The sequence below is a fragment of the Tamandua tetradactyla genome, chromosome 10 (genome assembly GCF_023851605.1).
Source record: "Tamandua tetradactyla isolate mTamTet1 chromosome 10, mTamTet1.pri, whole genome shotgun sequence".
Classification (NCBI taxonomy): Eukaryota; Metazoa; Chordata; class Mammalia; order Pilosa; family Myrmecophagidae; genus Tamandua; species Tamandua tetradactyla.
The window spans coordinates 107,668,329-107,688,380 of record NC_135336.1 but is presented as its reverse complement, the minus strand read 5'-3'; the positions used below and the strand labels follow the sequence as shown (position 1 = coordinate 107,688,380).

General features: G+C 63.3%; 1 protein-coding gene across 4 annotated transcripts; it reads left to right on the top strand.

Annotated features, from left to right (window-relative positions):
• Positions 1–554: 554 nt before the first annotated feature.
• On the top strand, positions 555–18,875 carry SLC19A1 (solute carrier family 19 member 1). Of its 4 annotated transcripts, none has more exons than XM_077119163.1 (7): positions 555–602; positions 2,237–5,026; positions 5,629–5,850; positions 9,320–10,061; positions 10,445–10,637; positions 12,744–12,885; positions 18,129–18,875. In XM_077119163.1, exons 2-7 carry the CDS (start codon positions 4,619–4,621, stop codon positions 18,408–18,410), a joined length of 1,989 nt encoding a protein of 662 aa, XP_076975278.1. In that variant the 5' UTR covers positions 555–602; positions 2,237–4,618; the 3' UTR covers positions 18,411–18,875. The 4 variants fall into 4 exon arrangements, with proteins under 4 accessions (XP_076975278.1, XP_076975279.1, XP_076975280.1 ...); XM_077119164.1 differs by lacking the exon at positions 555–602 and adding an exon at positions 1,501–1,556; XM_077119165.1 differs by lacking the exon at positions 555–602 and having other exon boundaries at positions 2,009–3,268.
• Positions 18,876–20,052: the final 1,177 nt, after the last annotated feature.

Here is a 20,052-nt window from a genome sequence, read left to right as displayed (position 1 = left end):
GGCCCCCCCAGCTGCCGTGATCAGTTTCCCTGTGCCTGAGCCTGAGGGGCACAGCCTGGGGACCCCCACCCTCCCCAGCGCCCAGCCTGTGGGAGCATGAGAGCAAGTGGCCCTGTCCTGGGCCCTCGAGGATAGATGGCAAGGGGAGGTTGCATGTGTCCCCACCACACCCTCCAGCCACCCCATCCCTGAGACCCAATGTCCTGGGCCGTGGACCCCACAGGGTGCCGCCAGGTCCCAGGGAACCCTGCCCCCTGGTCTGAGACCCGTTCTCAGACCTCCTGGGCTTCCTGTTGTCTTCTCGCCCACCCCCTCCTGCCCACATACTTTGTTTTCCCCAGAAGAGGTCTGTTCTCCCCCTCATGACCGCACAGGCCAGGAGGGAAAGTGTCCACCGCGACCCACCTATGTCCCACGGTCATTAGGTTGGAAGCCCTCCAGGACGCTGTCAGCCACTGGCCTGAGGGCAGCCGGACACGCAGGGTCTTATTATGACTCGGCTGGAGGCCAGAGGCAGCTGCTGGCCCCCTCCCTGCGCATGACTGCGTCCACCTGTTCTCGGCTCGCCAGGACTTGCTCCGCTGGAGAGCCTGGAGCCTGGGGTGGGTGGTCTGGGTCCTGGCAAGCGGGAGTGGCCCGAGAGGCCATGGGAAAGGCCCGCAGCCCCGGCCCTGGGCACGGGGGAGGTGGCCCTGTGCCCGCAGCCCCGGGAGCAGGCACACTGTGCCCTTACCCGAGTCCCGCACAAGCCGATTAGCGAGGCAGGAGGCCCTGCCCCTCACCGCCCACGTGGGTCCGGAGGAACCGCACGGGCTGCTGCCTGGAGTCCCGCAGGGGCCCTCCCCGCAGTCCTGCTCGCCCAGCGCGGTGACCCAGGCCCTGGGACTGGGCTAACGGCCAGCAGGGAAGGGACGTCTAAAAATGAGCACAGAAGAATCAAATGAGCTTACGAGAACAAGCTTCCGAGCACAGGCGGTTCTCTCCAGGGCACAGGCGGGGCGGGGCCCGCGCGGCCACCGGGGAGGGGACGGGGCGCGCCGCCCGCGGGTCCAGGAGTCCGGGAGCCGCGCGCAGGGCCGGCGCCGGGAGCCGGGTAGGCGCGAAGGGCGGCGGCGCGCGCGGGGCCTCATAGGCCTGGGGGGCTCCGGGGTCGCGGGCGCCGGGAGGTGCGCGTCGGGGCTGCCGGGGACGGGGGGAGGGGGGCAGGCGGGAGTGGGGTCGGGGGCCGTGCGCCCCCCCGTCCTCCCCCAGCCCCCGCGCCACGCGACCCCACGTGCCTCGCCAGGCCCGGGCCGGCTGGGCTTCGGTGTGCGTGTGCGGGGCGGACCCTGCGTGCCGGGGCTGCGCGCTGTGCCTCGCGGGGGCGGGGGCGCCGGCGCCGGGAGAGGTCGCCCCGCCCCGCTTCCCGGCCGCCGGGTTCCCGCGCCGCGCGGCATTGTGGGCGCTGTAGTCGGCGCGGCCGCTTGTGCGGGCGGCGCCGGCCGGAGCCGCGCGGGAGCCGCCGGGAGCCGCGGCCCGAGGGGGTCTGCGGGGCGCGCTGCCCCCCGGCGCCTCAGGTACTCCGCGCTGTTCGGGCCGCGGGCCTGGGGGAGAGCGCGGGCGGCGGGGGCGCGGGGCCGAGTGCCCGGGGTGTGGCGGCGGGGGGCGCCCTGGGCGCACGTGGGCACCGCGCGGTCCCGCCAGCCGTGAGCGTGCGGCCCCCAACGCGCCCACCCTGCCTCTGCCCGGGCGGGGTCTCGGGCCCCAGGCGTCAAGGGCCGGCGCCCCCCCTGCCTGTCCCGAGCTGCCGTCCACCGCCGGGCGCTCACGCTCGGAACCGTCGCAGCGCGCTGGTGCCCTCCGCCAACTTTCCTTCCCGCCCGCCCTGTCAGTGCGGGTCCTGGGGGCCGACCCCCAACCGCGTCAGCCGCGGTCTCTCCCCGGCTGGACCTTCCACGAGCCACGTGTGCGCCCCTGGGCTGCCCTCTCCACTCGGGCTGCGGTCGCCCCCACGGTCCCTGCCCCGCCGGGGTCTGCAAGGTGCCAAAGGACTCCTCTTGCGGGTTCCAAGCCTGGCCTTCCCGAGCGGCGCCTCCCTGCCGCCCTGCAAGGGGAAAAGCGACTGGAAGTTAACGGGGCACCAGCCGGCCCCTGTGGCCGGAGTCTGCTGGGCAGCGAGGCCTCTGTGCCTGTCCTGTAGGTCAGACTGCCGGCGGCCGCAGCATCCTCGCCAAATACCCTGGTCTCCTGTCTCCAGGTGGCCCAGCCCCAGCCTGACCCCTCTTGGGGGACAGGTCAGGTCCAGCTGGCTTCACACTCCACGGAAAGTGCCTTTTCTCCAGGCCACCCCCTGGGAACACCCTATGAATGGTGACCACGTGCCCCCTGCCCCCAGGGAAGACCCCACACGGCCTGGATAAGCAGAATGCAGCTGTGCAGGTGGGGGGGCCTGGCTTTCCAGCAGTTCTGGGGTGATGGGTTGGGTGGTCCTGCTCTGCCTTTGCAGGGGGTTCTGGGTGGGTTAGAGGACCCGAGCGTGCCAGGCAAGAACAGCAGCAGACCTCGCCCCAGGTTTTCAACTGGAGGGTCTGGTCCCCCAGCCGACGGCCTAGGAACGGGCACTCGGTCGTCGCGAGGCTGGTTTTCAACCGGCAGATGTGGAAAAGTACCTGACCCCCCTGCTGAGTACTGGGTGGTTTAAAACAAAACGAGAAGTGCATTTTCCTGTCTTGGTCTTCGGGTGCAGCGGGCCCCAGGGCCCCAGGTTGGGGCTGCGGGTCAGGTGGTGGGGTCCCAAATCCATACTTCAGCCCCTGGTTGGCGACAGGCCACAGAGCTTTGGGGTGGTGTTGGCGAGCAGCAGCAGGGCATGGGGTGGGGGGTATGGAGAGCAGGGCACATGGGGGGCGGAGTGCAGTGTGCTCAGAGAAGGCCCTGGGGAGGCAGAGACGTCCTGGGGGCGCGGGGACTGACGGGACCTGTCTGCTGAGTAGGACAGCACCTGGGCGCCCCCACACCCTGTGTAACAGCTGGGGTGGCCCCGACCCGCCGTCTTAGGAGTTGCACAATGAGATGCCAGTGTCCAGGTCCCCCTGGGCTGAGGGCTGCGGCCCTGGCTGCCCCCCATCCCGCCCTCACTCCCTGCTGTGCCCTCCCTGCGTTGTCCCCCTCAGGCACATGAGGAGCCTCCAGGGCTGTCCCGCCACCCAGCAGTCAGTACCCGCCGGGAGGGACAGGATTTTAAACAAGACCCGGGGAAGCGTCGGCAGTGTCGGCAGCAGAACGTGAGGTGGCCGTCTCCGAGGGGGCCTGCGAGCAGTGGCTCTGTCCTCGTCTGTGTGCTGTGTCTTTGTCCTTTTGTCCTTCTGCCTCCTCTCCATCCTTCTGTCTGTCCTCCAGGCTGTGGCGTCGTCGTTGCTGCCTCTGCCTCCTCCTGGCACGGGCAGGGTGGGCTGACCGTGGGAGGGTCCCTGTGCTTCGCTGGTGGGGGAATTCCCTGTGCATCCCATGGAGCTTCTCCCGGGAAACCTGGGAGGCTGCAGGGCCTTCTCTCCAGGTGTGCATGGGCTTACCTGTGAACCTGTCAAGGTGCAGAGTCCAGGGCTGCACCTGGGCTGAGGGTGAGGATCAGGGCACCTGGGTCCCAGGGATGCCGAGGGTGGGGGGCATAGGTGCCTGGGGCCCTGGCTTGTGGCATGGGATGCTGGACTCCGTTCACTTCCTGACCCTTCAGCCCTGGCTCCAGTGTCTGGGGAGGGCGTGAGGGAGGCTGCCCTGGCTGTGCAGGTGGGTCCCTGGAGCCGTGCTTTTCTCCCTAGGAGTGTGGAACTGAACTTGAAGGGGTCCTGGGGGCTGAAATGGGGTCCCCAGTGGGCGGGGTGGGCAGTGGCTGCCCCTTCCCCTCTGGACATCACGGCAGCATGTGGAACTGCTGGGCAGACCAGGAACGCTCTCAAGCCCCCCCGGCTGTCCCTACACCGGGCTCCCACAGAGGTTTGGAGGAAGCACGGCCAAGAAAAGCAGTGCTCAGTCTCTGTCTGCAGTTGCGAGGCCTGTGCTGCCTGTGCTCCTGGGCTGACCTTTCCCAGGGACCCCCAGGAGGGCCGGGCAGGAGCCCCCTTACTGTTTTCCTTCCTGCCTTTTGGGAATGTCAGGACGGTCCCAGGACTCGGAACTTCCGGGGCCACTGCCTCCAGCTTCTTTCCCAGCCTCTTCTAGCCATCTAACCCCCCTTTGGAACTGTCTGGAATTCTTGTGGCTGCCCCCACCCTGACCCCACTATTCCTGCAGCCACCCCACACAAGTCCCCCCCAGCACCTGCTTCTTCAGGGACCCCCTGCTTCCCCCCCCAGCCCTGAGTCACAAGAGCAGCCTCAGCCTCAGGACGCAGCAGTCCTGCATTTGTGGCGGGCCTCGCCTGGCACCCATCCTCAGTGCCCTGTGGCTCGCCCCCAGGCCTGGGGCGGAATATGGGGATGGCCCAGGGGTCTCTGCTGCACCTGACCTCCCTGCCCACAGCTGTGATTGGGGGTGGGGGCGGGAGGAGTCCTTCCAGCTGGGTCCCGGGCCTGCCCCACACCACAGGCCCTGTGCCTGCACCAGGGACTGAGGGGCTCTCCCCAGGCTGGGCCCCTGACAGATGTCCTCGAGAGCAGGGCCTGTGGCAAAGGTCAGGGTGGCCCAGCGACCCTGCAGCCACCCAGCCTCGGAGCAGATGGATCAGGAAACAGGGAACGGAGGAAAGGGAGAGTGGAAAACATTCCTGCCTGCCCTTTTCCTCCAGGGCAGTGATTTCAAAGAGGCAGCTGACCTCCTAGTCCAACGAGTGCTGCCTGCTGTCCCCAGGGCCACACCCATTTGCAGGGGCGGGGCCTACCTGGGAGTGCTGGGGCTGGGTGGGAGTACACCTGGCCAGCTCAGGTGGGAGCACACCTGCCCAACTCCAGCCCAGCACGCAGCTCGCGACTGCCTCCTCCTCACGGCACCCCGGATCCCTGGGCTCAGAGCCTCAGACCTCATGTCCTCCTCCACCTGTGTCCCTGCCTCGGTATGTCCCCCATGTGGCCCCTGCCTCCCTGCCATCCACTGCTCCCCGTGCCAGCTCAACCTGCAGAGCTCAGCCCATAGGCAGACGCTCACGGCAGGTTCTTGAGCTGTGCTTTCTGTCTGTCACCACCCCGTGCTGACCCCAGCCCTGTGCCTAACACCCCACCCTGTGCCGACCTCCCCCTGGTGCCACAGGCCTGTAGGTGGTGTGTGCCCCCAGTGTGAGCAGTCGCTGATTCCCAGCAGGGTCTCTTCCTGCCTGGACCCTCCTGGGACCCCTGCCATGGCCAGGGTGGAGCGGGGCAGAGGCTTTGAGTCTGGGTTGCATGGGGCTGTGCCCGGGCCCCCATGTGGGCTGCCCCTGAGCTCCCCGGCGAGGTGGGAGAAAGAGTGCCCGCCCTCCTGCCACGCGGTGCCACAGTGTGCCCAGGAGCTGGGGTGTCCTTTTATTTAGCTCAAGTCTGAAGTCAAGCTGCCCCGCATGGCTGGGCACTGCTGGGTGGGAGCGGGAGACCCGGTTCCCACCTGTCACAGGTGTGCAGTCGCCCCCCGGGGCGGGCGGTGACTGTTAGCAGAGCTGCCTTGACTCATCTCTCCCCCCAGGTGGAGCGGCCACATCTGCCCGCTCTGGCGGCCATGGTGCCCCCCGGCCCCGTGGAGGAGAAGCAGCTGCCCCTGGATGCCGACCTGGGCCAGGAGCTCAAGTCGTGGCGCTGCCTGGTCTGCTACCTGTGCTTCTACGGCTTCATGGCGCAGCTGCGGCCCGGGGAGAGCTTCATCACGCCCTACCTGCTGGGGCCCGACAAGAACTTCACGCGTGAGCAGGTGAGTGCCAGGCAGAGGCAGCCCGTCTCCGGGCACCGGGAGGCCTGGAGGCCCCGCCAGCCTGTTACCCTGCCCAGCCACGGAAGGCACCTCCCTGCCTCCTGGTTTCTGCGGGAAGACCTGGGGGCTGGTGCCCAGCACTGCTGTCCCCTCCCCATCCCCACTTCCCTCCCCCTCCCACCCTCTGCTCACGTGCACAGCCCCAACTGGGAGGGGAGGCTGCACAGGAAGACCCCCCTCGGGGCCCATCTGCAGGTTGGTGGGGAGCCAGGCCCCTGAGGACAGACCCCTGCTGGTACCAGCCTCCAGCAGAGACTTGAGCAGCTGTTTGTTTGAGAAGATTAGCAAAGGAATTTTCCTCTTAGTCAGCGGCTGGGAGCAGGGTTTCAGTGGTGGAGAGCTCCGACAGGAGTCCAGGGGTCAGCCCGGGCAGCTCGAGCTCACGCAGACCCAGCAGCCTCAGGTTGCGTCTGGAGTTGCCTCTTTCCTTGCAGAGCTGACACTGGCTGCCCGTCCGGCTGGACGCTGTTGCGGCCCCTGCCTGTCCCCTGGGCCCCGTTGGGGCTGCGCTATGCTGCTGTGCTCGCTGTGGCCCCTGGCCTGGACGCGGCCATGGCACAGCCTACCTAGACCTTGCTCCTGGGAGAGGCCAGGGGACCCGTGTCTCGGCCAGCTGGGGTGTCCTCGGTCACAAGGCCCCTTCAGGGCACTGCTCCGAAAGTGTGGCCCTGCCCACCGCTGAGGCTGCCTGCGGAGGCAGCCTTGGTCATGACGCTGACCTTGGTGACAAGGGACAGTCAGGAGCCCAGGAAAACTGGGCGTTACAGTCCCAGCTGCTTGTCTGCACAGGGCACAGTTCAGGTGGCTGCAGAGTCGGTTCTGACCAACAAGCCAGTGGGTCCTTCACCTTCGCGTTTATGGGGCTGGAGCTGGGGATGAGGGTGCAGAGCCGAGGGTGGCGGCCGACCTTTCCCCTGGCCGCCGGGTCCTGGCTGGGCCGCGCTAGGAGGTGCTCAGAGGTGCTCTTCAGCGGCGCGTTTGGCTGCGTCTTTGTGACCTGCCTTCCCCCAGCCAGGTGGTTGACCCCGCGTGCTCCTCCCCCTGGCGTCTCGGACGGGATAAGCCCAGATCCTGGTGATGCGGCTGAGGGGTGCCCAGGATGCTGGCCTGGCTCTCCAGGTGCAGGAGCTGCCCTTCCTCTTGCTGGTGCCTGCCCCACTCAGCCCTGCCGTTCTCCGGAGCTTTGGCCGCGCCTCGCTCTGCACAGGTGCCCCTACTTGCGGGATTTGGCTGACTGCGTTGGAGACATCTCTCCCCTCTGGGGCTCGTCTTTTCACTTCCTTTACGGTGTCATATTTTGTTTGGAGTTTTAATTTTTAATTGAGTCCCATTTTCCTTCATGGCTCACGCCGTGAGTCCAATCCCTGGGACACAGCCCCCTTGCCTCACGCCACGGCCTGAAGGTTTCGCTTTGCGCGTTCAGGCCCTTCAGTCTCCTAGCGACGCTGTGTGCACACTGTGGGTGCGCCCTCCCCCTGGAGAGCCCGGGTCCTGGGGGGGCCCTGTCCCAGGAGGGCACCCACGTCCCATGTCCAGGGGGCACGGCGCCCGTGTCCCGAGCCTGTGCACAGGGTCCTTCTTTCCATGCTGTGACCACCTGCCAGCAGTGGGGTTGCACCTGGGGTGGGCTGCCTCTGCTGTTCAGGCCGCGGGGTTCCCGGTGCTGAGCACAGGTGATCCCAGCGGCTTCAGCTTGGTGTGGCTGCCTGGGGGTCCCCTTGGCTCCTCCTGGGAGGCCTGATCCTCCCCTGTACTGGCCACCCCTCTGTTGCCCCACGACCTCAGTGCAGCCTCTGCAGTCTCAGGCCACTGTCTGCCCCCACCCATCCCCACACCCTCGGCTCCAGCTCTGCCATGTGGCACCAGGGCTGGGGGCAAGTCTGTCCTGTTGGCCTGTCCCCTGCCTGTGCAGGGCCTGGCCACACCCCCTTCCCCTGCACCCCTTATTCAGACACTGAGGGAGGCTGTGGGCACAGCTCCTCTGGCTGTACCCGTTAAGCTGGCACCTAGCCTGGCACCTGACTTGGCACCTGGCCTGGCACCTGACTTGGCACGCAGCCTGTCCAGACGAGGTGTTTGGAATGCATTTGGGGGAGTGAGGGAGTGAGTGCTGGGACTATTTCCCACATGCCGCAGGCTGCAGTGACAGGTGGACAGCCTGTCCCCCCAGCAGCCTGTTCCCCCCCAGCAGCCTGTGCTCCCCAGCTGCCTTCTAAATGGGGCATGGGTCAGTGTCCTTGCAGAGAGCCTCCATGTCTGCTTACTGAGCCCACAGGGAAGTAGAGAGACAGAGTAGGGGTCAGAGGGGTGGGGGCTAGGAGAGGCAGGGGGAGGGGTTGCCCCACAGTACTGTACCCTGACTGTGGGGCGGATGAGCCTTGGGGATGGTGGGGCTGTGGTACTGGGGGGGGCTGGGCGTGGGGCTGTAGGGGATGGGGATGCCAGCGTGGACCGTGATGGGTGGGGGTGGTGGGTGTTAGCACAGGGCTGTGGGGATGGGGGTGAGGGGTGGCTGCATGGGGGTGAGGGGTCACTGGCCTCTAGGACAGCAGTGCTCTGCGGCCCCCGGCGAGGGGGTCTCCTAGGAGGGCTGGGGGGGGTGTTTGGCAGGGCTTTTCTCCATGTGCTGGGGCCCCCCGACAATCCAGCATGGGTGGTGTTTTCAGAGAACACTACAAAACAGGGACATGTTGGTAGCATTGGGCCGGGCAGATGCTTGGGGTCCCAGAAGGCACAGTACCCTTGGTGGAAACACGTGTCCAGTTGTGGGGCCCTGGAAGGGGCTGCGGCCAGTCCCATCGCCCCGTGGGCCGGCAGCGCCCTGCAAATGTCATTAACGTGCTGCCTCCCCAGCCTGGCTCAGCTGGGGGGGGGTGCAGATGGGGGGGGGTGCCAGTGGATGGGGGGAGCAGGGGGTGGCAGGGTCATGGCCAGGGTCTTGGGTATAGGGGTTGTAGGTGGGTGTGGGGTCACGGGTGAGGACAGAATGGTTGTGGGTAGCGCTTGGTGGGTTTGGAGAACGTGGGGGTTGCAGGTGGGAGGTCATGGGCTGGGTGGCCTTGGTGTGTGTGTGGGTATCACGGGGTCTCGCAGCCGGGAGATGTAGCAGGCAGGGGTGCGGGCAGGTGGGTGGGGCTGCGGGTGGGTGTCTGGGGGGTTTGCACTTGTTGGTTGGCTGGGTGGGGCGGGTGTCTGGGGTTTGTCAGTGCAGGTCCAGGGTTGTGGCCTGGATTTGGGGGTCACAGGTGGGATGGATGTGTGGGGGAGGTCTTGGGTGCAGGTGCAGGGTCACGGCCAAGGTCTTGGGTGGGCTGGCGGGGTCGTGGCAGGTGTGGAGGCTGTCGGTGCGAGGCAGGGGCAGGGCCCTGGCCACGTGCGAGTGGCGGCCTCACCCTCCCCCTTCCCCCAGGTCACCCAGGAGATCACCCCAGTGCTGTCGTACTCGTACCTGGCTGTGCTGGTGCCCGTGTTCCTGCTGACTGACTACCTGCGCTACAAGCCTGTGCTGGTGCTGCAGGCGCTCAGCTACGTGGCCGTGTGGCTGCTGCTGCTCCTGGGCCGCTCGGTGTATGAGATGCAGCTCATGGAGTTCTTCTACAGCGTCACCATGGCCTCCCGCGTCGCCTACTCCTCCTACGTCTTCCTGCTCGTGCGCCCCGCGCGCTATCAGCGCGTGGCCAGCTGCTCACGCGTGGCGCTGCTGCTCGGCGTCTTCACCAGCTCCGTGCTTGGTCAGCTGCTCGTGTCCGTGGGCCACGTGTCCTTCTCGGCGCTCACTCGCGCCTCCCTGGGGCTGCTGCTTTTCAGCCTGCTGCTCTCGCTCTTCCTCAGGCGCCCCAAGCGCAGCCTCTTCTTCCACCGCAGCGCGGCCGCGCCCGACAGTGCGCACCCCGAGCCGCCCGCGGGCAGGACGCTGGCGCAGAGGCTGCGTGGGGCCTGCGGGGGCTCCACGCTGGGCCGCATGCTGTGGGAGCTGGGCCGGTGCGTGCGGCGGCCGCAGTTGCGCTTCTGGTCGCTGTGGTGGACCTTCAGCTCGGCCGGCTACTACCTGGTGGTGTACTACGCACACATCCTGTGGAGCGCAGTGCCCGGCGCCGCCAACAGCACGGCAGTCTACAACGGGGGCGCCGACGCCGCCTCCACGCTGCTCAGTACGTGCCCTCCCGGCCCCGCCCCTTCCCCGGGGCGCCGGCCCCTCCCCCCACCCCCCACTCCGGGACCCACCCCCCTCTGGTGCTGGTCTCCCTCTAGTGCCGACCCCTTCTGTTGCCCCCCACCCCCGGCACCCATCACCCCCAGGCACCCATCCCCCTCTGGCACCCTCCCTGCTCTGGTATCTGCTCTCCCCGCTGCAGTGCCCACCCCCTTGGCGCTGCCTTCCCCTCTCAGCCCCTGCCCTTCTCTGGCACCCACTCCCCTCCCTCTCCAGCACCCTTCCCCCACCCCTGCCTGTGCATCCTCACCTGTCTGGCATCTGCTCCCATGCCCACCTGCCCACCAGCGGTCCAGCTGGTCATGCCTCGTGTCTCCGCAGGTGCCTTCACATCCTTTGCCGCGGGCTTCATCGACATCCGCTGGGAGCTGTGGTCCCCGCTGGTGGTTGCCAGCGTGACGGCTGTGCAGGCAGGCCTGGTGCTCCTCATGTACAGCACGGGCAGCATCTGGGTCTGCTACGTCGCCTTCGTGCTCTTCCGAGGCTCCTACCAATTCCTGGTGCCCATTGCCACGTGAGTGGGGCCCGGGCCGGCCCTACAAGGCCCTGTCCAGCCCTCCTGTGGCCTGAGAGCACTCAGCCAGCAACCCATGCAGTTGGAGGGACACTCCAACCCCTGCAGGGTGGGCAGCTGGTGTCTCCATATGAGAAAGTTCCAGGGCACGGGGTGCAGAGGGGTGCGTGCCGGGCCAGGGGTGCAGAGGGGTGCGTGCTGGGCTAGGGGGGCAGAGGGCTGCAGAGAGCTGCATGCTGGGCCAGGGGTGCAGAGGGGTGCGTGCTGGGCCAGGGGTGCAGAGAGCTGCATGCTGGGCCAGGGGTGCAGATGGCTGTGTGCCAGGCCTGCCAAGTGGAGTGAAGCAAGTTCGAGCCCGAGAGAAAATGCTGTGTTCTTGCTCTTGCTGCAGTGGGGACCATTGGCTACCATGAGCCAGGGGGTGTCTGTACCTCCACACCCCCTCAGCTTCTTGGCCTGGCTTCAGGGCTCTGCAGGGGTCCCACCAACTTGTTTCTGCTGCTCAGCCATCTGGCGTCCGTGCCACTCCCTGGCCAGCCTCCTGCTGCCAGAGGGGCTGGGGATGCTGACCATGGCAGGAGCTGGGTCCCAAGAGCCAGACAGGAGGTGACCGCAGCTTCATGCCAAGCCGCTGCTCGGGTGCCACAGAGCCCTCTTGGCCCCCTGTGCCCTTTTCTGGGCCCTAGACTGCCCACGAGCTCAGCATCTGCCACCCCACCCAGGCCGACAGCCTTTCTCATCCTCTTCTTTCCCCATTCCAGCCGCAGAGTGGGTGGCCAAGGTCCCTGCCTCATTGTTGGCTGACGCTGCTGCTTTCCTCATACCTTGCCCTACTCAGCACCCCGTGTGCCCTTCCGTACCCTGGGCAGGGTGGGTCTGAGCCCTCGAGCGTCCAGGGCTCACTGGCCAAGGGCTTCACCCCGAACCTGCCTCTCACGGGCCCTGCTGCCGAGACCCCGGCCAGAAGGGCGGGCGGCGTGCATGCCATCTCATGGTGCACGCACACAGTACCGCATGCTTGGCCCGTGCACACCACATGTGCAAATGTGAGCAGGCATGCACACTGTGCACACCCACACAGCCTTCCCTCACACCTGCTGCACCCAGCGAGGTGTCTGCAGTAGCTGTCATCACCCCCTCACCCCCCCAGGAGTCCTGCCCTGGCCCCGCCCCTACCCCCCAGCTCTTCCAGGCCTGGCCAGGCCCCACCCAGCATGTTCCCTGCCCCTGGGGATGTGGCTGCCCGTCCTTCAGCATACAGGAGCCCAGGGACGTTGGACCCCGGGGGGCCTGACGCCTGGAATGGCGTTTGGGGCCCCAGCCCAGGGCATGAGCTGCTCCGTACTTCCTCTTTCACGGACGCGCAGTCCACAGTGGGCGCCTCTGTCCGCTGGCCCTGCACACTGGTCCTGCCCGGGGCTCCCGCGGCAGGACACCTCCCACCGCATCCCAGCCCCCCCGGGCCCCTCTGCGGGGTCTCTCCAGAGCCTCCGTGGGCTCCGAGCAGGGCAGGCCAGGGGCGGCTCGGTGAGAGGCTCTCGGGAGCCTGGAGCAGCGCCCACCCGGGCAGTGTGGGGTTCCTCCTCCCAGCTTGGAGGGGCCCAGCCCCCAGCCCACGGCCACTCCGCGCCCCCTGCCCCTCCGGCACAGCCACGCAGCTGTTCTCGCGCTGTGACCTGCGTCTCTCCCTTTCGCTCTCCTGGCTGGGCCCCTTCATCCTCACACACCTGTGAGTGCCCACCCTGTGGTAGGGACAGTGCACCCCACCCCCAGCACTCAGCGGCCCCCTCGAGGCAGCCCCTTGCCTGGATCCGTATCTGTGCTCGTGCGTGGTCCATGCGTGTGCCGTGGCCTAGTCGCGCGGCCTTACCTGGGCTTTGCCCGGGCCTGCATGGCCCCTGGCCGCCCTCCCCGCCCCGTCCCGGGCACCTCATGCGTGTCCCCGCCCTCCACGGGCGCTGGGGCTCGGCCTTGCGTCTCTCCCTGCACCGCCGGCACCGTGGCTGGTTGGTGAACGTGTGGCGTGGCGGGGGGTGCTCCACCGGAGGGCACCCTGCACCCTTCCTGCCCCCCCGGGCCTCACCCCCCCCCCCGGGGTCTCTGTAGGTCCCAGATTGCCACCTCGCTCTCCAAGGAGCTCTGTGCACTGGTCTTTGGGCTCAACACCTTCTCGGGCACCATCCTCAAGACTGCCATCATCGCCATCGTGTCCGACAAGCGCGGCCTGGGCCTCCCGGTCCACTCGCAGGTGTGCGGCCTCCGGGCTCACGTTGGGGGCGCCTGGGCGGGTGAGGGACGGGCTGGGCCGCAGCTGAGCAGGGCTCTGGGGTCTGGGGGCACCCTGGCCTCAGGCTCGCACACATAGCCTGAGTCTCCTGGCCGCCTGCCCCATGACTGCAGACCCAGGTGCTGACCCAGGGCTGTGCAGAGCCAGGTGCAGACCCAGCTGCAGACCCAGAGCTGTGCAGAGCCAGGTGCAGACCCAGCTGCAGACCCAGAGCCGTGCAGAGCCAGGTGCTGACCCAGGTGCTGACCCAGGGCTGTGCAGAGCCAGGTGCAGACCCCGGTGCAGACCCAGGTGCAGACGCAGGGCTGTGCAGACCCAGGGCGGTGCAGAGCCAGGTGCTGACCCAGGTGCTGACCCAGGGCTGTGCAGAGCCAGGTGCAGACCCAGCTGCAGACCCAGAGCTGTGCAGAGCCAGGTGCTGACCCAGGTGCTGACCCAGGGCTGTGCAGAGCCAGGTGCAGACCCCGGTGCAGACCCAGGTGCAGACGCAGGGCTGTGCAGACCCAGGGCCGTGCAGAGCCAGGTGCTGACCCAGGTGCTGACCCAGGGCTGTGCAGAGCCAGGTGCAGACCCAGCTGCAGACCCAGAGCTGTGCAGAGCCAGGTGCAGACCCCAGTGCAGACGCAGGGCTGTGCAGACCCAGGGCTGTGCAGACCCAGGGCCGTGCAGAGCCGCGCCTACTTGGGCTGGGCTCAGGGTGGGGGCAGCGGAGAGTGACTCGTGTCGGCTGCAGGACCGAGGCCGGGCTGGGCAGTGGCTCTCTGGCCGCGTGGCCCCACAGCTCTCCGGCAGCACACAGTCCCCAGAACAAACAGCCGAGCCCCAGGGCTGGTTCCAGGGGCGCGTCCTCCCAGGTGTGGGGGTGTGACCGTCCAGGTGTGGCCTCCCCTGGAGAACAGCAGCCAGGCAGGCGGCGTGGCCAGAGGTCCCAGTGTCTCCTGCTCACGGGCAGCAGAGCAGTGTGGATGGGAGGGTCTGTCCTGGGACACGTGGCTGTGCCTGCCCCTGCCCTCTGGCCCCCTCCTCCACTTCAGCCTGCTGTGCTCCTTCCACGTGCCCTGCAGAAGGTCCCTGCACAGCAGCTCCTGGAGGGCCTGGGGTCTCGTGTCAGAGGCCAGGCAGACTGCCCTTGAGGGCTGGCCATGAGGTCGCCCCCTGCCCAGCCAGGCCCTGGCTCCACACCCCCCGGCACTTGGCTGGGCGGACCAAGGAAAAGCTGATTTTCTCTCCTGTTTTTCTGTTTTCCATTTCTCTGATTTTTTGCTTTTTCTTGTTTCTTTCTGTTTACTTTGGGTTTATTTTGCTCTTTTTCTCAGTGTTTAGAGTTTATATTATTGCTTTGAGACTTCTTTTTTAATGTATGCACTTAGTGGTTTAAATTTCCCTCTGAGCGTTGCTGTAGCTGTGTCCCACAGATTTTGGTAGGCTCTATTTTCATTATCAGTGTATTTTTTATTTTCCTTTACATTTCCTCATTGACCCATAGATTATTTTGGAATATGTTTTACTTTCTGAATGTTTAGACATTTTCATGTTACTTCCTATTGTTGATTTCCATTCTGATACCCCCTTAATCAGAGGACACACTGTCTAACTTTAATCTTTTAAATGTGTTGCTCTTCCTTGACCCTCCAGCACCCAGAGTGAGTCTGTGCATGCTGCCGGGGGGCTGCCAGGGAGCTGCCGGGGGGCTGCCAGGGGACTCCGGCGGGCCCAGCAGGCCGGCTCTTGTCTGTCCTCACTGATTTTCTGTCTAATTCTTGGGAGGGCTATGGAAGTCTCCAGCTCTAATTGTGGATTTGTCTATTTCTCCTTTCTGTTCTGTCAGTTTTTGCTTCATTTATTTTTAGTTCTGTGTCTTGTTGCCTGCCCATTTAGGATTCTCGTGTCTTCGTGGTTGATTGGCACCTTTCCCATCCTACAGTGCCCTCACTGTCTCGGGCCGTTTCAGTCTACTTTATCTCGTTTTAGCTTAGCCACTCTTGCTTTCCTTTGGTTTAAGTTTCTGTGACGTCTCTTTTCCTATCTCTGCTTGCAACCTGCCTGTGTCATTATAATTGAAGTGAGATTCTTGTAGAACAGCATATAGTTGGGTCATGTATTTTAATCAGCTCTGCCAGTGTCTCTTAAAATTGGTGTATTTCAGTCATTTGCATTTAATATAATTAATATGATACGGATTAAGTCCTTCGTTTCATTTTTTTGTTTTCCCTTTGTTCTCGGTTTTCTTTTTTTGTGACATCTGTGCATTACTTAAACACTTTAGAATCCCGTTGTGATTTGTCTGCAGCATTTTTGAGTACATCTCAGTATAGCTTTTTTCCAGTGGTCACTTTGTTACGTTGCCAGCCCGAGTGATGTATGAAAACTGGACCTCCCTTTCCGTTCCTTCACACGCATGGTCCCATGGTACAGTTTTCTTTGCACACGTTGAAACTGCATCTGAAAGGGTTGTAAGTTTTACTTCAACCATTAGAACACTCTAGAGGAGAAGGCAGGTGTTTTGTTTTCCACCCCTGTTGTTCTTTCCCTTTTTCCTTCCTTCCTGTTGTTCCAGATTGCCGCTTTTATCTTTTCAATTTAGAGAACTTCCTTAGGTGTTGTTTTAGGGCAGGCCTCCTGGCCACAAATCCTCTCTTTTTTTTCATCTGAGAATGTCTTAATTTCCCCTTCACTCCTGAATGGTGTGTTCATCGCATATAGAATGCTGGGTGGGTTTTTCCTTTCTGCACTTGAAAAACACTGCTCTACTCCCTGTGGGGCCTGCGGTTTCTTTTTTTCTTTTTCTTTGTTTTTGTTTGTTTTTTTTATTGGTTTCTCTTTTTTAAATTTTATTTTTTTAAATACCAAAAAACATGTAACAAACGCAAACATTCCTCTTTTGATCATTCCGTTCTACATATATGATCAGTAATTCACAGTACCGTCACATAGTTACATATTCATCATCATGATCATTTCTTAGAACATTTGCATCTATTCATAAAAAGAAATAAAAAACAGAAAAAAAAATTTATACATACCATACCCCTTACCCCTCCCTTTCATTGATCACTAGCACTTCAAACTAAATTTATTTATTTTTTTTTTTTCAAATTTTTTTTTTCTTTTTTTACATGGGCAGGCACTGGGAATCGAACCCAGGTCCTCTGGCATGGCAGGTAAGCATTCTTGCCTGCTGAGCCACCGTGGCCCGCCCATCAAACTAAATTTATTTTAACATTTGTTCCCCTATTATTTATTTTTATTCCATATGTTTTACTCATCTGTTGATAAGGTAGATAAAAGGAGCATTAGACACAAGGTTTTCACAATCACACAGTCACATTGTGAAAGCTATATCATTATACAATCATCATCAAGAAACATGGCTACGGGGCATTCACGGTGGCTCAGCAGGCAAGAATGCTTGCCTGCCATGCCAGAGGACCCAGGTTCGATTCCTGGTGCCTGCCCATGTAAAAAAGAAAAAAAGATTTAAAGAAACATGGCTACTGGAACACAGCTCTGCATTTCAGGCAGTTCCCTCCAGCCTCTCCACTACATCTTGAACAACAAGGTGATATCTACCTAATGCATAAGAATAACCTCCAGGATAACCTCTCACTCTGTTTGGAATCTCTCAGCCATTGACACTCTAACTTGTCTCATTTCTCTCTTCCCCCTTTCGGTCAAGAAGGTTTTCTCAATGAGCCCGTGGTTTCTTAGGGGAATCTGCTGTCATCCACCTTGTTTGCTCTAAAGTGCTGCTTTTTTTTCCCCTCTGGCTACTTTCAATATTGTCTTTCAATATTGTCTTGTCTAACTGAAAGACAAGAATATAATATGTCTTGATGTGGACTTATTTGGGTTGGTCTTGTTGGGAGTTGATTCATCTTTTTGAATCTGTAAGTTTGTGTCTCTTGCCAAGTTTGGGAGGTTTCGGTCATTATTTCTGCAGATAGTTTTTCAGCCCCACACTTTCCTCGTCCACTTCCCAGACTCCCATGAGGCTTTCATTGCAGTTACTGTCTTTCCCAGTTCTGGATTTTCCGTGGGGTTGTCTGTCTCCTTTCTTTCCTGAGACCTACTTTTTGGTTTGTTCCAAGCGTGTCTTGGTTGCCTGTTGCAGCATTTATTTGAGGGCTGCTTCGGCATCTTTGCCAGACTCTCCTGGCACCTGGTGTCTCAGTGCTGCCCCTGTTGATTGTCTTTCCCCTTGGTGTGTGCTCTGCCTGGTTCTCCATCTGGTGAATGATTTTCAGTTGAAACCTGGACATTTTGGGTGCTGGTGTTCTGACACCGCATCCTGTTTTAACCTGCCTACCTACGTGCTGTGACTTCGCTCTGATGGGGAGGAGCGCCAGGCTCCACCACCCCCGTTGATGGCGTCAGGGGGTACCCACTGGCCTCCAGCCACACCTGGCTGGATAGAGCAGGGCCAGCTGTGTGGCCACCAGGTGGTGGGTGCCTCGGTGTGCCCCTTTCCCGCCCCTTGGCTCTAGAGGGCAGCGGCTGTTAGCTGTGTTCGTGTGCCCCTGCCTGGCCCACCCTCTCCCCCACCTTCCAGTCTCGTACGTGTGCTTTACCTCTGTAGGGGAGCAGTAAGGGAAAAGAGTGTCTCTTTCTGAAAGTGAGTCCACAAACATTCATCTCCCAGTTTGCTTTTAAAACGGCTTTCTAGAAGCTGTGGGGCCGCGCTGAGGGGGCAGCGTGGTGGAGTCAGGAGTGCATGTGGGGGTCACACAGAGATGGGAGGCCCAGGGATGCAGAGCAGAGCCTCGGGGGCAGGGCAAGAGCCAGTCTGGGGCATCCTTGGGGAAGCGGGTGGAGCCCCCCCCTGCCCCCCTGGTGGCTCAAGGCAGTGTCTGGGACAGGGGGAACGAGGGGTGGCCACCCATCATGTACAGGAGGAAAGGGGGACCTGCACCTGGGGGTCTGAGGGGGCAGGGTGGCCAAGCAGGTGGTGGTCAGGGCCTGGCCCCAGGGTCCACCCTGCTGCCCACCTGTCCTGCTCCTTCCTTGTTCAGTGATGGGCTGTGAACCTGCGGAGACACCGTGAGGAGGCATCCCCTTGGAGCCCCCAGGCCCCCCCGGCACCCTGGGGTACAGAGGGGCTGAGCCCAGCACCTCAGGCCCCGCCCCACGACCCCCTAACCTCCACCTGCCCTGCTCCCCCGGCCCCGGCCCCCTCCCTGCCCTCAAGCTGACCCTCTCTGTTGCAGTTCCTCGTCTACTTTGGGTACTTCCTGGTGCTGACCGTGGTCTACTTCCTGGGCGGCGTGCTGGTGGGTTTGCGGCACTTCCGGCGCGGCCGCCACCAGCCCCTGCCCCTGCCCCGGGAGCCGAGGCGCCCCCTGGAGGAGAAGTCTGTGCAGATGCTGGACCTGCAGGACGGACAGTGTGGGGCCCTGCTGCCCGCCGCCTCCCCACTGCCGCTGGACCAGAGCGGGTGGGCCCCGGGGAGCCCTAGCGAGCAGAACCCACAGCCCGAGGTCAAGGCCTGACCCTGCCTGTGGGGCCCAAGCCCTGGCTGGGAGCAGCGTGTCCGTCAGCATCAGGTCCAGCCCCGGCCGGGCGTCCTTGCCTGACTCACGGGCCGTGAGCTGGGCTCCCAGCGTGGTCAAGACCCCATTTTTGGAGGGTGGAGTAGGAGGGCCACCCTCTATGAGCAACTCCGCGTGTCCTTACGACTCGGCCGCCCGCATCAGTGGAGGCGTCCCCTGTGCCCCGCCTTGGTGCTGTGCGTGGTCTTGGCCCTGGCTGGGGCTCTGGGCAGCTGCTGTGGGGGCGTGCCCATGCCCACCTCCCCCGGATGCTCCGGGGCCCCTGCCTCCCACCACACAGCTGGGCGGGTCGGTGCACTGGAGCCACAGCTGGACTGCAGTTCCCAACTAAATGGGCATTTCCGGGCACCCCAGGTGCCAGGGTTTTTAATGATGCTGTATTTGTTTCATAAAGAACTGACATAATGTGAGAACTGTGTTGATGTCTCTGTGTCAGGGTCTGGTGACTGAAAATGGGGGCCCTAGGTCCTTGGAGCAGGACCCCTGCCTCAGGGCCCACCTCCAGGAGCTTCCCCCCCCCCCCCACCTCCAGGGAACTCGGCCCTGTCAGGGTGGCAGGCTGGCTCTGGGCCTCAGCACACACACCCTCCCTCACCTGCGGGGGACTCGGCCCTGTCAGGTGGCAGGCTGGCTCTGGGCCTTAGCATGAGCTGGGCTTGCTCAGGGCCAAGGGTCCCCTGGACCTGCACCTATACCCTAGCAGCCCCGGAACACGTCTGTGCAGTGGGACAGCCTTGCACAGCCAGCTTGGCAGTGGAGGGACATGAGAACTTCCTGTGCCCTTGGGGAACAAGCATTCCTGCTCCTTCCCATGAGACATGAAACCACAGCCTGAGCATGGGGCCTAGGGTGGGGGTGGGGCACCCTCTGTCCCATGGGGAGACCAGGAGCTCCAGACCTGGTGTCCAGCCACGGACCTGCCCTTCTGCAGTGCTGCCCCGCCCTGTTGCTGTCGCATGCAGGAGCCCACAAGTGCCGCTGCTCAGCACGTGGGCCCTGGCTTGGGGTAGATGGCGCCCCCCACACCCTGGCGTTTTTGCAGAGTCCCTGAGGTGCCCCCCTGTGCACCTGTACGTGCAGCTGCATGCTGGGCAGGGCAGCAGGGGTGGGCGCAAATGCTCAGGAAGCAGCCACCCTGCCCCAGCGGTCAGCACACCCCGTTGGGGCCCCAATCCCTGCAGCATCTGAGTGAGGGCTGGCAGTGGCTGGGGCCTGGGGGTGCTCACAGGAGAAACATGCCAGCACCTGCCTCTAGGAGACCCCAGGAGAGGCCAGCTGTGGATGCTTGCAGGAGGTGGCACGACCTGTCTCACCCCAGCCAAGTTGTGGCCCAGGGACGTGGGGGGCAGCCTGCCCTGGCATGGGACAGCATCCCACCGTCTTGGCGTGCGAGGACCCAGCTGGTGCCTCTGCCCTAGCTTCTAACCGTGGGCTCATCAGGCACCCCCAGGTGTGCCACCTGTGCCCAGGGCCACAGCGCTGACCCCCTTCCCATGTCCCGCACACCCACCCGTGTGCCAAACTGTTTCCTGCCATCTGCACGTGAGCAAGGCCCGGGTGTGACACGCCACACCCATCTCCA

Excerpts from the sequence above, each read along its gene's own strand:
- SLC19A1 (XM_077119163.1), top strand. The coding sequence starts at position 4,619 with ATGTCCTCGAGAGCAGGGCCTGTGGCAAAGGTCAGGGTGGCCCAGCGA. Across the intron at positions 5,851-9,319 it reads AGAACTTCACGCGTGAGCAG|GTCACCCAGGAGATCACCCC; the intron begins GTGAGTGCCAGG and ends CCCTTCCCCCAG. Across the intron at positions 10,638-12,743 it reads TTCCTGGTGCCCATTGCCAC|GTCCCAGATTGCCACCTCGC; the intron begins GTGAGTGGGGCC and ends GGGTCTCTGTAG.